This window comes from Mus caroli, chromosome 5, assembly GCF_900094665.2.
Source record: "Mus caroli chromosome 5, CAROLI_EIJ_v1.1, whole genome shotgun sequence".
NCBI lineage: Eukaryota > Metazoa > Chordata > Mammalia > Rodentia > Muridae > Mus > Mus caroli.
The window spans coordinates 70,326,640-70,340,047 of record NC_034574.1 but is presented as its reverse complement, the minus strand read 5'-3'; the positions used below and the strand labels follow the sequence as shown (position 1 = coordinate 70,340,047).

General features: G+C 40.9%; 1 protein-coding gene across 1 annotated transcript in view; it reads right to left on the bottom strand.

The window, feature by feature from the left end:
• The window catches only part of Polr2b (RNA polymerase II subunit B), a 38,887-nt gene that overhangs the window by 15,420 nt on the left and 10,059 nt on the right, over positions 1–13,408 (bottom strand). Inside the window, exons 6-13 of the mRNA XM_021161669.2 lie at positions 12,937–13,095; positions 10,400–10,564; positions 8,187–8,383; positions 7,955–8,074; positions 7,398–7,584; positions 2,556–2,699; positions 1,684–1,823; positions 1,476–1,587 (exon numbers count right to left, since the gene is read on the bottom strand). Of these exons, the coding sequence (XP_021017328.1) occupies positions 1,476–1,587; positions 1,684–1,823; positions 2,556–2,699; positions 7,398–7,584; positions 7,955–8,074; positions 8,187–8,383; positions 10,400–10,564; positions 12,937–13,095 (1,224 nt within the window). The remainder of the gene's footprint in view (positions 1–1,475; positions 1,588–1,683; positions 1,824–2,555; positions 2,700–7,397; positions 7,585–7,954; positions 8,075–8,186; positions 8,384–10,399; positions 10,565–12,936; positions 13,096–13,408) is intronic.

Here is a 13,408-nt window from a genome sequence, read left to right as displayed (position 1 = left end):
TCTTATTTTAGACTTGTATGTTTACTACTTCTTTCGGTTTGTTCTTGTAGTGCTGGAGAAAGGACCTCGGGCCCGGCTTCTGCTAGGCAGGCGCTGTACCACTGAGCTACAGGCCTACAGTCCCAAGCCTTATTTCAGTACAGGTATTTCAGCTTGCTACCTTCCAGTAACCGGCCCTAAGTTCCTCTTTTTCTTAAACGGGATCTCTCCATGTAGCTCCGTCTAGAAACACTTTATGCAGAGCAGGCTGCCCTTAAACACACTGATCCATCCCCTGCCTCCAGAATACTGGAATTTTTTTAAAGGCATGCACACCATGCTGGGATACTGCTGTCTTGCCCATACTTTCCCATTTACTCCAAAGCCTGACTTTCTCACCTAGCAGACAAATGGCTTACAGTCCCCCTAGAGCAGCTCCCAGCCACAGGTGATTACTGAGTACTTCAAATGTGACCATTCTGAACTGAAATGAGCTACAAGAATAAATTTCATAGATTTAAAAGATACTAATATATTTTAAAATATAAAGCATTACACTAACACTTTTATATTAGTAATATTTGAAGGGTAACATTTTGGATGTATCAGTCAAATAAAATATAGAATTAAAAGTTATTTCATTTGTTTATGTTTTTACTTTTTTTAAAAAAAAGATTTATTTATTTATTTATTTATTTATTTATTATATGTAAGTACACTGTAGCTGACTTCCGATGCACCAGAAGAGGGCGTCAGATCTCATTACGGATGGGTGTGAGCCACCATGTGGTTGCTGGGATTTGAACTCAGGACCTTCGGTTAAGAGCAGTTGGTGCTCTTAACCACTGAGCCATCTCTCCAGCCCCTATGTTTTACATTTTTAATGTGACCACTGAAAAATTTTAATTGTATAGTATTTCTACTGCATGGCACTGGTCTACAAACACATTTCTAGAAAATACACAATGTATCTTGGAAAATAAGCAATGTAAAATTTATGAATAATTAATAGCACTACAGAAACTGAAGTGCTTATATGTAAACAAGTCAAAAAAGCAAACTCAATCTCCAGTGAATTATCTACTCTTAAAAGTCAATGACTAGAATAAACTAATTTCCCAAACATTGAAAAACTGAATTTGTGTCATACCTCCCCATGAAATTGCTTTTAAAAAGTGAAATCAAGGCCAGGGTGGGTGAAGGTGCTTACTCCCAAGCTGGATGACCTGGGCTCAATCCCCAGAACCAACTTGACAGAAAGAGAAAGCTGACCCCTACAGCTATCCTCAGACCTCCACATGCACACCACGATACACATCCACATGTGCACGTGCACACACACAAAGTACGTAGAGAAATAAAACACCCTTTTAACTAATTCTAGATCCTTACTACTATATTAGCTATAGCTCAATGGAAGAACATTTGCCTAATATGAGCAAGGCCATGGATACAGCTGTCATCACTGTAAAAACAAGAAAAAAGGAAATTCTTACTTCAGATACGATGATGTCCATCTGCCGTCGTAACTTCCTTAGTGTGTTCATGAGTTGTTCGGGGTCTTTATGGATTCCAACCCAGCAGCCATTAACAAAAATCTTGGTTGCACTATGAAAAACCAAAAGCATTCTTCACTCAGCAGTTCTGTACCAGCTACAACTTGAGAGTAAACAACACTTTAAAAGAAAACTCATCTGTACACACTCAGCAATAGCTGCAGGGGAAATTTCTTCTAAATTTTCCATGCTCCATTCTTCTAAAAATTCCAAAATTGGAGAGGGTTGAGATCCAACTGAAATATAAGCCATCAGGGCTAAATTCTTCACAAGCCCTACAGCATGGCCCTACGGAGTAAGTCACACAATTATTAGCATCAGTTTAACCTACGGAGTAAGTCACACAATTATTAGCATCAGTTTAACATGCCCATAAAAATTATCTTCTATAAACATTTACATTTGGCTTCAAGGTATACATATAACTTTCAAAGAAAAAGGTTACTAAAAAAAATCTTAATTTTAAACCATGATTTGTAGTTAAAATAAAAATTCCTTGAGGTAATTGTGACATATAATTGCTAGCAGACTTTTTAAAGGTTCTTATCAATTATCAATCACAACTTCATTATGACATTTTTGCACACATTTCTTTATAATCTCTTCTTACAAGTAAAAGGTCTACATTAAAGGTTTTCATTTTAATTTGGAGGTTGTGTGCACATGAGCACAAGGCCCACAGTAGCCAGAAGAGAACATGGGATCACCTGGAGGCTGAGTTACAGGTAGTTGTGAGGGATCTTCTGGGAGAGCACTATGTGCTCTTAACCCCTGAGCAGACTCCCCATACATACATAATGTGTTTTGATCGTATTTGATCCTCTCTCCCCACTCTTGCCTCCCTCTCACTCCCATTAATCCCGTTCTTCTTTCCAACTAGGAAACTACTTGTTCTGGGTGACCCAATGAGCTCCATGCGGTCACAGTGGCTACACCACTGAAGAAAATGTCTCTCCCGCCTTCATCAACTGCTGTCCTCATTAGCACTCTTTACCCTGAGCACTAACCAGAATGTATTACCTCTGGAGTTTCAGCAGGACACACCATTCCCCACAAGGTATTATGCAACTGTCTGGGCTTCGCTAGCTTGCCATCTCTGCCAATAGGAGAGTTTAGACGACGCAGGTGAGAAAGAGTGGATGCAAACGTCAGGCGGTTCAATACCTAGGAAAGGAAGAACACATCTTCTAGTGAGCCCCATAGTGCATTATCACAGTGAGTTATCCTTTGCCTTTAAGCTCTTCTTAAACATCTATTTACACCCATAACCTAACTACTTACATTCAGCAGTGAGAGTACACATGACACACATTTCTAAGAAAGCACGTAACACAGAAAAGGCTTGTCTTTATTTTTAAGTCACATCTAATGGACAGGAGGGGGCAAGTGTGGCAGTGAGAGGACCACTTGTGGAAGTCCATCCTCTCCTTCCTTCTGCCCAATGGGTTCCAGGGACCAGAATACTGGAATTTTTTTAAAGGCATGCACACCATGCTGGGATACTGCTGTCTTGCCCATACTTTCCCATTTACTCCAAAGCCTGACTTTCTCACCTAGCAGACAAATGGCTTACAGTCCCCCTAGAGCAGCTCCCAGCCACAGGTGATTACTGAGTACTTCAAATGTGACCATTCTGAACTGAAATGAGCTACAAGAATAAATTTCATAGATTTAAAAGATACTAATATATTTTAAAATATAAAGCATTACACTAACACTTTTATATTAGTAATATTTGAAGGGTGAGTCTAGTCTGACTCAGACTAGACAGCAAGCACCTTTACCCAGTGAGCTATCAAAGTGATCCCAATTTTCTTTTGTCAATGGTTTTACACTTAGCTATCTCTTACCCTACGACAGTAGTTGGTACATGTTAGCTACTAGTAAGTATTAATGTATTGCTAGCAATTCATACCCTTTTAATCTCAGAAAAGGCCACTAAGTCAGTACTAATCCCAGCACTTTCTCCAGGCTGAGGCCTCTGAATAGAACAGATGCAAATGCTAACTATAAATGCTTCTGGGCCACTAAGTAAAGTAATACTTACACAGCCCTTCCTTGCACTGAGTTACTAGCATCTAAACTTTCTTCTTCAGTTTCCACAACTACTGAAACAGATTCATCTCCATCACTCGTACATTTACACAACAGCAAGCACCACCACCACTGACAGAGTGCTGTGAAACATCTTCTCAGTGGAGTTTCCCTGCAGTCTCCTGCACACTACTGCCCTCCTATGGCAATGCCATACAGCCTCTCCCACACCTCATACCACAAAACCACCACAGAGCGGGCTCTTCTTCACCCTGCTCTGCCTATGAATTGTTACCACCTCACTAAAAGCTATCTGACCCACTTCTAGGAAGAACTGTTCTATTTTCCATATATTACAGAGTTTTCTACCGTTCAATCACAAAGTCTTACAAAATCTACATATGGAACCAGAAAGATGACTCAGTGGTGAGGAAACTTCAAGAGTTTGGTTTCAGGGGACTGGAGGGATGGCTCAGTGGTTAAGAACACTGACTGCTCTTCCAGAGGTCCTGAGTTCAATTCCCAGCAACCATATGATGGCTTACAACCATCTGTAATGGGATTCAATGTCCTCTTCTGGTGTGTCTGAAGACAGCTACAGTGTACTCACCATATACATAAACTAAATAAAATAATTTTTTAAAAAGTGGTTTTGTTTTGTTTTGTATTTTTTAATTAAAAAAAAAAAGTTTGATTCCCAGAACCCATGTCACAGGACTCAAAGCTGCCTATAACCCTAACACCAGAGAACCTGACTCCCTCTCCTGACCTTCACAGGTACCTACACACAGACACACACACAGGCACAGACACAGGCACAGGCACATGCACAAACGCACACACAGAGAGACACACATACACAGGCACACAGACAGACACACACACAGGCAAATGCACACACGCACAAAAATAAAATTTTGAAGTTTTTAAAAAAGCTATTGTCTCAATATTTCTCAAAACTTGAACTATACAAAACTACTCTAGCCCATAGAAATAACCTAATTAATTCTCACCTAGGCTACTATAACAATCTTCCTACCAGCAACCTTAAACTTCTCAGCTGTTTTTCTGCACACAGCCAATTGCTGCAGATGTACCCAGAATACAAAAAGGTCAGTCCCAGCACCTCCATGCACTGTGCAGGCTCAGCTCACCTCTCCAACAAGCTTTCCCACCCTTCCACTTGATGAAGAATCCTGAGCTGCCTCAGCTCGCCAGCACACACCACCCTTTGGGCCTCAGGAGCGAAGGTGCTTCTCTTCAGCCTCTCCGTGAGCTGTTTCTGCACTCCTCTCCGACTTCAACTATTTCTCAACTGTGCCTCGGTGATGAGCTCAGGTGTCACCTCCTCAGTCTTCCCACCTTAGGCTCCATAAAGGTCTTCTGTCAGCACCCCCAGAGGAGCTGTAGCTAACTTACTAGATTACTCATAAAGCCTTCTTTTAACTCTTTATCAGTAAGGGTAAACAGGAAATTGATGGAGATAAGGGATCATGTTTTATCTGTCTTTCAATCTTCAATGAACTGGTACCTGACATAGCTCAGGGCCAATGGCAACTCACTGAGCTGAATTCATAGTGTAGCATTTACCACTCAGGTTATCTAAAGAGCTACATATGCACGAATCCATTCCCTCAATAGATACTGATGACCCCCTAGAGGGCTGGGATAGTATCTAATTCATGTTGTGAACCCAGAATCACAAGTACACTCAGTAAACCCTTACTGAATGAAAAGGAACTACAAATATCAACACTTCTCAGTTTCTTAAACATTCTGTTTCTAAGAATCAAGAACTTAAATTTGGAATCCGAATGCTAAATCAATCAGGTAATACTGATACTAGCTAGTTTAAAAAGATTATGTAAATATGTAAATTAGGCATGGTGGTGCAAACCTGTAATCCCCAACACTTAGAAGCAGAAACAGGAGGACTGTCTAAGTTCAAGACCAGACCAGCTTAATAGGGAGACCTTATCTCAAAAAATAGTTAATTAACTGATTAGCTACAAAAGCTAATGCCCAAGGAATATTTACAAAGTTTTTCTAGATGGGCCAGTGGGTAACCTTCCACATGACTGAAGATAAAAAACTCTACACATTGTCATCTGACCTCTACACATGCACCGTGGTATGTGTATGCCCCTTACTATTTAAAATATAATTTAAGGGCTGGAGAGATGGCTCAGCAGTTAAGAGCACTGACTGCTCTTCCAAAGATTCTGAGTTCAATTCCCAGCAACCACGTGGTAATGTGTAATGGGATCAGGTGCCCTCTTCTGGTGTGTCTGAAGAGAACAGTGTACTCACATGAAATGAATAAATAAATAAATCTTTTTGATATTTTAAAAATAAAATTAAAGTTTTCCCCAGAGGATGTAGCTTAGGTGGTAGAGTACCTGACAACATGCATCTACCTCTGGGTTCAATCTCCAATACCTCATAAGGGAACCTGGTGATACATGCTAATAATCTAGTGCTTGGAAGGAAGAGGCAAAGGAATCAAAAATTCAAGGTCACCTTTAACTACCTAGCAAGATTGAAGCCAGCTTGAGTTATATGAAAAATCTTATCTCAGTTAAAAAAACAAAACTTTAAAGTAAATCAATAGCTTTCCCCATTACTGTATCTGATAACGGGTACTATATTCATTATACATAAGCGATTATAGATATAAGGACAGTAGCATGTGTAACTCAGTGGTAGAACACTTGCCTAGCATGTACAAGATTCTAGGTTCAACCTCCAGGATCTCCAAAACTCCATCTGTACATATAATTTAGGACTGGAGAGAGCACTTAGGATTATGTACTGCTCTAGCAGAGGACCTAGGTGCCATTCCTAGCACCTACATGGCAGGTCACAACCACCTTCTCCTCAGTGCCCTCTCTTGGGTTCAGTAGACTGCTGCATGCACATGGTACACACGACTCACTCACTCACACTCACACACACACACACACACACACACACACACACCTGAAAATAAACAGAAGCCAGGCAATGGTGGTGTGTGCCTTTAATCCCAGCACTGGGGAGGTAGAGGCAGGAAGACCTCTGAGTTCAATGCCAACCTGTTCTACAAAGTGAGTTCCAGAAGAACCAAGGCTTCACAGAGAAACCCTATCTTGGAAAAAAGAAAAGAAATGAAAAATATTTTTAAAGCAACAGAGAAGTATTAGAAGAACTACTTTTTTCTCCTGACCCCGTAGCACAGGCTAGCCTCAAGCTTGAAGCAATCTTATTACCTCCAGTCTCCAGAGTGCTAGGAATATAAGCATGAGCCATCACACCAACATTAAGAAATGTATTTTCAAACAAATAAAAGGCGTGCCCAGAAATTTTCTGGGTTAGTTTCTAAAATGGCGCTTTTGAGACAAAAAAATTACAGGCACAAGCTATAACCACAGGATTCTGGAGGTTGAGGGAAGAGGAACACTAGTCAAGGCCAGCTTAGGCTATATATCAAGATCCTGTTATTTACCCTTCCCTATGAACTGTCTCTGGATTCAGACATTCTCATATCACATAGTAGTAGTAGCAGCAGCAGCAGCAGCAGCAACAGTAGTAGATTGTTTGCTGTCTTGACAACAGCAGTAGTAGATTGTTTGCTGTCTTGAGTTTCTAAATTACAAACCAAAAATTTGACTCTCTTATTACTAATGGATAATTTAAGAGAAACTTTGTTTCATTATTCAAAAACTCCTAGTGATTTTTACATCTGGTCAAACAAAACAAAAGCAAACCACTCATATTCAATGAAATGAAAAGCTCTGCCAGCCCTGTACCTTTCCCATGAATGCAGCCCAGGAACAGAGGCCACCTCACCTGGGACACTCCAGCTCTGGCTTGATGAGCTTTCTTCTGGTCACCCCAGTTCCCAGTGGCTAAAGAGTATTTTAGCCCATCAGATATGATCCTTGTCTTGATTGCCAGCTCTAAGTTAAAGTCCTTTCCGCGATCAATAAACTTCTGCGCATAGATTCGTACTTCTTTCAGCAAATTCTTAAACATGCTGTCAAATAAGATGGTGTTACTATAAACATGAAAAGTCTATAGAAATATGCATCTTCAGCAGAGATGATACCATCCACTAACAAGGCCACACAGTGATGTTATATTACCACTCTCTTTCGCATCTATATCCTATAAACGAATGTAGCAGGGAGAACAACTACGATAAAGTGCTTAAAGAAGGCTAAGATGAACTAATGTAGGGAGCTGAGGAGATCGCACAGCCAATAAAAGTACCTGCCGTGAAACCATAAGGACATGAGCCTGTGTGTGCATAAGCAGGCCACAGCGGCCACTCTGGGTCACTAGAGAAGAACCACCCACAGAGGAAGTTATGGATTCTCTCTACTGTGTCACTCTGTAATCCTTACCCTCTAAATAAGAATGCAAGCAGAGGCCCAGCAAGATCCAATCTCTTGTTGCCATAGTGATCTCTGTCGTCTAGTTCTCTTCTGCCCAGGGCTGCTAGAAGTAACCTATGAACCATATACCTAGAAAAGAAAATGACAACACCTGATTTTTAGCTTTTCTTGATATATCTCAAAACACAACTTACACAACTGTAACTCAGCAAAGATCTACAGACAGTAAAATCTAACTTACCCCAAGAAATAGGCCTTTTTGGTCTCACAGAAATCACTGACACCAACGTGAGGGAGCATTTCTTTCTGTAAGACTTCTTTTGCATATTTAATTCTTTTCTCCTTAGTAACACCAGGCTTTGCCCCTCTCGAGCCGATGAAGTTTAAGGCAACATTCTGCTCTTGGATGACAAACGCTTCATCGAGAGACGGTTTAACCTAGCAAATAATCTATATTAAGTTTTTTCGGGTTTATATTTTTACCTAAACTCATTTTATTAACATGCAAAATAACTCTGACCTATTTTTAGAAAATACCAGATTTGGAAGGCTCCTCAGAGCCAGAGATATCTGTCAAATCCACCCAGTGTAAGCAATCTTGACCTATAAATGAAACCACCCACTATCTTGAAAGGAGACTTTAAAACTGCACTGCAGAGCACACCTATATTCCACTCTTGCCACTATCTACAGCCCCTGGGCAATCAAGTCAATAGTTTACCCTAGGGAAGGCTTAGATAAAATAATTCTTGCAAGGGTTGTAACTCACTGAGAGCTTACCTAGCATGTGTGGACCAAGGGTCACCCAGCACCCCCAACCCTGGCCAAAAAGTTTTTTCTGTGTTCTTTTCCAATGTTAAAATTCTCAATTTCCAATTATACCTAACAGTGGGCATAAGAAGTTAGGGTATCAGTAAGAAGCTTAGCATCTGTAATTGCTCCCCAATCATGTATCTATCACACACATGAAAATGCTCTTCTACCACTCATCCATCCACAGTTCTAAATGTCCAAATTCTAATCATAGCATCAAAGGTCAGAACAAGGCCACATGAGCCAGTCAAGGCCAGGCATGGTGGCACATGCCTGCAATCCCAGCACTCAAGAGACAGTCAAAAGAAAGCCAGCCTGTATACACAGTGAGATCTAGGTCAACCAAGGCTAAAAAGTGAGACTCTGTCTCAATCAAATAACAACAATAAAAACCCCACAAATGTATATGGGGTCAAGTAATATTTTTTAAGGGAAACTTGATACCATTGTTAATACAAAACTATTTGGTTAAGGTTAATAATTTGGTTGGGTTTTGAAAAGGCATAACAACTAAAATGTACTTTCAAAAGATTAAAAATTATGAATTCTTGCTGAGTGAATGCTGGATACATAGGCCTGCAAAAATTAGTCTGTACTTCATAAGAACTAAAAGGAAAAACAATAATTTTCAGAAACCAATATACTTAAAGCGAGTCAGGTCTTTTTACTTCACTGAGACAAGTTTGGAGGCAGGCAACTTACTTACTAAGCCATTTTGCTGGCCCTAGAGTCGTTATTATTGGTGTCTGTGATGTGCTTGTGTGGCATAGCCTGCTGTGGAGTTGGCTGTCTCCATCCACCTCAACTAGGTGGTCAGGCTTGTGTAAGAGCTATCAGCTGAGTCATCTTGATAGCCTGATTTTTTTTTTTAATTTCTCGATTTTGATAACTATACAATGATTCTATGAATGAATGCTCTGTTTCCTAGGAAATAAACACTGCCCTAAAGAAGCATAACATCTACAACTATTCCCAAATGATCAAGACAAAGAAAATGTGATAATCCTTGCTGAGACTGGGTAAAGACTACAAGAAAATTCTAGTACTATTCTTACGATTTTCCTGAAAGTTAGAAATTATTTCAAATAAAAAAAAATTTTTTTTTGTTTTTTTGTTTTTTTCGAGACAGGGTTTCTCTGTGTAGCTTTGGCTGTCCTGGAACTCACTTTGTAGACCAGGCTGGCCTCGAACTCAGAGATCTACCTACCTCTGTCTCCCAAGTGCTGGGATTAAAGGCATGCACCACCATGCCCGGCCAAATAAAAAAATTTAAAACAAAAAAGGCCAGCTCTCAAGTGCTCACTCTCCATGTTCCTGTGCAGGCGAGTGTGCTTCCATGGTTTCCGTGTTCCTGAACTGAGCAGGCGCACAGGCTTCTGTGGTTTCCACGCTGCCGCGTCTTCAGGCGGCTAACACTGAATGCCAGCTGCTCCCACTAGTCTTTTCATGTCTCTGTTGTTACAGAGAACTGTCAGGGAGACTGGGACTGAGCTACACTTTCACTACACCATAAATGCCACAAGGCGTGTGACAGGGAAATGAAGAAATGCTCTCAAGAGCAATTCTGCTGCTTTAAGGTTAGCAACCATCCGCATCTCTAAGCGTCTAACAGCAGGGAGCATACATCTGCTTTCTCCTTACCATTTCCATCATCTCTGGATCCTCGAAGTCATAAATGATGTGTTCTAAAATATCTCTATCAGACACAAAGCCTAGTGCTCTGAACACAATGATGATAGGAACTTCTTGCTTGATGTATGGTAATGTTGCCACGATGCGTTGGCCAATAGCACTCTTCTTTGCACCCTAGAAAAGCAAAAGAGTGATATCAGAAAGTAAATACACAAGAGCTCCGAGAAACACAGTGTACCAGATGGCCAACTTAGTATACGTTACACACTTCAAAAGAAAAATGCCTATCTATTGTCCTCCAGTTTCTTTAAAACCCACTGAAACCGGCTTACTAAAGTCTTCTTTTTTTTTTTTTAAGATTTATTTATTGATTGTATGTAAGTACACTGTAGCTGTCTTCAGACACTCCAGAAGAGGGAGTCAGATCTCGTTACGGATGGTTGTAAGCCACCATGCGGTTGCTGGGATTTGAACTCCAGACCTTCGGAAGAGCAGTCGGGTGCTCTTACCCACTGAGCCATCTCACCAGCCCCAAATTCTTGTTTCTTAATTGGAGCCAGGATCTCACTGTCTCCCAGGTGGCCTAGAACCACACTGACCTGCATGCCTCTGTCTACAGAGTGCTAACATTAAGGTTGTGCATCAACACACCCAGTAGGTTTATTACTTTTATGGACAACCTGGCCACTTAAAACCAAAAGAACTTTCCATTCTCTACGCTTGCTAAGATTCTCCTAGAATTACTGAATACCAAGTTTGGAAATAACTTTGGCACCCAAAAAGTACAAAAAGATTGTTACTTTGCCATCCCTGAACACAGTAAGAGAGAAATAAAAAGTAGATTACAAGGGGGGAGAGACTCTGTGAGAGGAGAACCAGGAGTGGGGCAGAGTTTGGAATGTAAATAAACAAATAAATACTAGACTGCAAGGGGCAGCTGGAAGAAATGATCAGTGGTTAAGAGCACTTGCTGCTCCTACAAAGGACCCAGGTTAAGTTCTCAGCACCCACACGTCAGGTTCACAACCATCTTCAGTTCAAAGGGATCCAATACACTCTTCTGATCTCTGTGAATACTAGGAATGCACATGGTGTACATACACACACAACAGGCAAAACAGTGATATACATAAAATAAAAATAAACCTTAAAAAAAATTAGATGGCTGGGTGCTGGTCGTACCCCAGAGGCTGAGAGAGACAGATCTCTGTGAGTTCCTGGACTACCAGGGCTATATAGAGATCCTTTCTCAAAATAGGTTAGGATAAAAAGAAAAGGAAAGACAAAAATGGGAAAGCCAAGCCAGGATGTTTCTGCCTGGTCACCTAACATTCCATTCAGTCATCAATTTGTGTCATCATCAGATGGGTCAGGTGGTGCCACACTAGCCTGGTGGAGACCAGAGTTCAGTAATCAGAATGCAGAGAGAGATCAAAGAAAACCAGCTCCACAAAGTTGTCCTCTGGCCTCCACATACGTGCTGTGTTATGAACTCATCCCCTGCCATTTCATCATGCACACATACAGAATGATATTTTAGAACTGATTTTAGTGGCTGGAGAGATGATTCATCTGGTAAGAGCACTGCCTGTTCTAGAGGACCCAGGTTCAGTTCCCAGCACCCACAAGTCAGTAAAAAAGCTACTGTTGTAGCTTCCACTTGTAATCTTCATGATGAGGAAGTAGACAGGCCAGGCAGTACTGGTGCATGCCTTTCATCCCAGAATTCAGGAGGCAGAGGCAGACAAATCTCAAGTTTGAGGCCAATCAGATCAGTACAGAGCAAGTTCCAGGACAGCCAGGGCTACCCAGAGAAACCCTGTGTTGAAATTGCACCCTCTCCACTCCACCCCCCCAAAAATAGTGTGATGGGCTGGAGATATGATCAGAGTTTAAGAATATATCCCAGTACCTACACTGGGCAGCTCATAACTGTCTGTGAACTACAACTGCAAGAAGATCCTATGCCAGAGGCAGGCTTCTGTGAGTTCAAGGGTAGCCTGGTCTATAGAGTGAGTTCCAGAATAACTGAGCTACATAGTGAGACCCTGTCTCAAAAAAAAAAAAAAAAAAAATCTTAAATAGTCTAGTAAATTGTAAAACAAGGCCAGGCAATAGTGGCACACACCTTTAATCCCAGCACTTAGGCAAAGGAGGGCAAATCCCTGAGTGTGGGTCCAGCCTGGTCTACAGAGTGAGTTACAGGACATCCAGGGCTACACAGAGAAACCATGACTTGGAAAAAGCCAGGAAAAAAAAGAAAAGAAAAGAAAAGAAAAGGAAAGGAAAGGAAAGGAAAGGAAAGGAAAGGAAAGGAAAGGAAAGGAAAGGAAAGGAAAGGAAAGGAGAGACGAGACGAGACAAGACGAGACAAGACCATGCCTTAATAAAAATTATAAACAAGAAATGAGATAGAGCTGAGGCTGTCGCTCAGCGACAGAGCACTGTCTAAGCTCTAGGTTCAATCCCCAGTACAAAAATGTTTAAGTAGGTAAAGCAAAGCACAAAGGAAAAGCCCAGACATCACATACCCAGCATTACCATACCTGTCCTCCTCTGGCCAGCATGCTAACCCATATAGTACTGGTGGGTCGGGAAGAATTCTCCAGGCATGAGCGACATTCTCCTGTATAGGCGTACTTGGAATCCTTTTTGGCAAACACATAGACTGTGTTTGTTGCCATTTTCTCTTGAGCTATCAGAACCTATAGAAACAGTAAGAAAATTACAGCCAAGAAACAACATAGGTCGTTGAAATGGCAAGAAGTAAAGCCTCCATGGTTATTTAGTCTGGTCATATAGGCTAATACTTCACAGAAATATACAAGCTTTAACCGCTGGCAAATTTCTAATGCACATTATGCACAATTTCATAAAGTTTTCATTTATAAGTTTATGTATCACACCTTAAATAACTCAACTGTCACTTTCAGGTTATCTGTAGGAATGCATACTTTCCATTTTATAAAAATTCATTTTAGAGTGTGTGTGTGTGTGTGTGTGTGTGTGTGTGTGTGT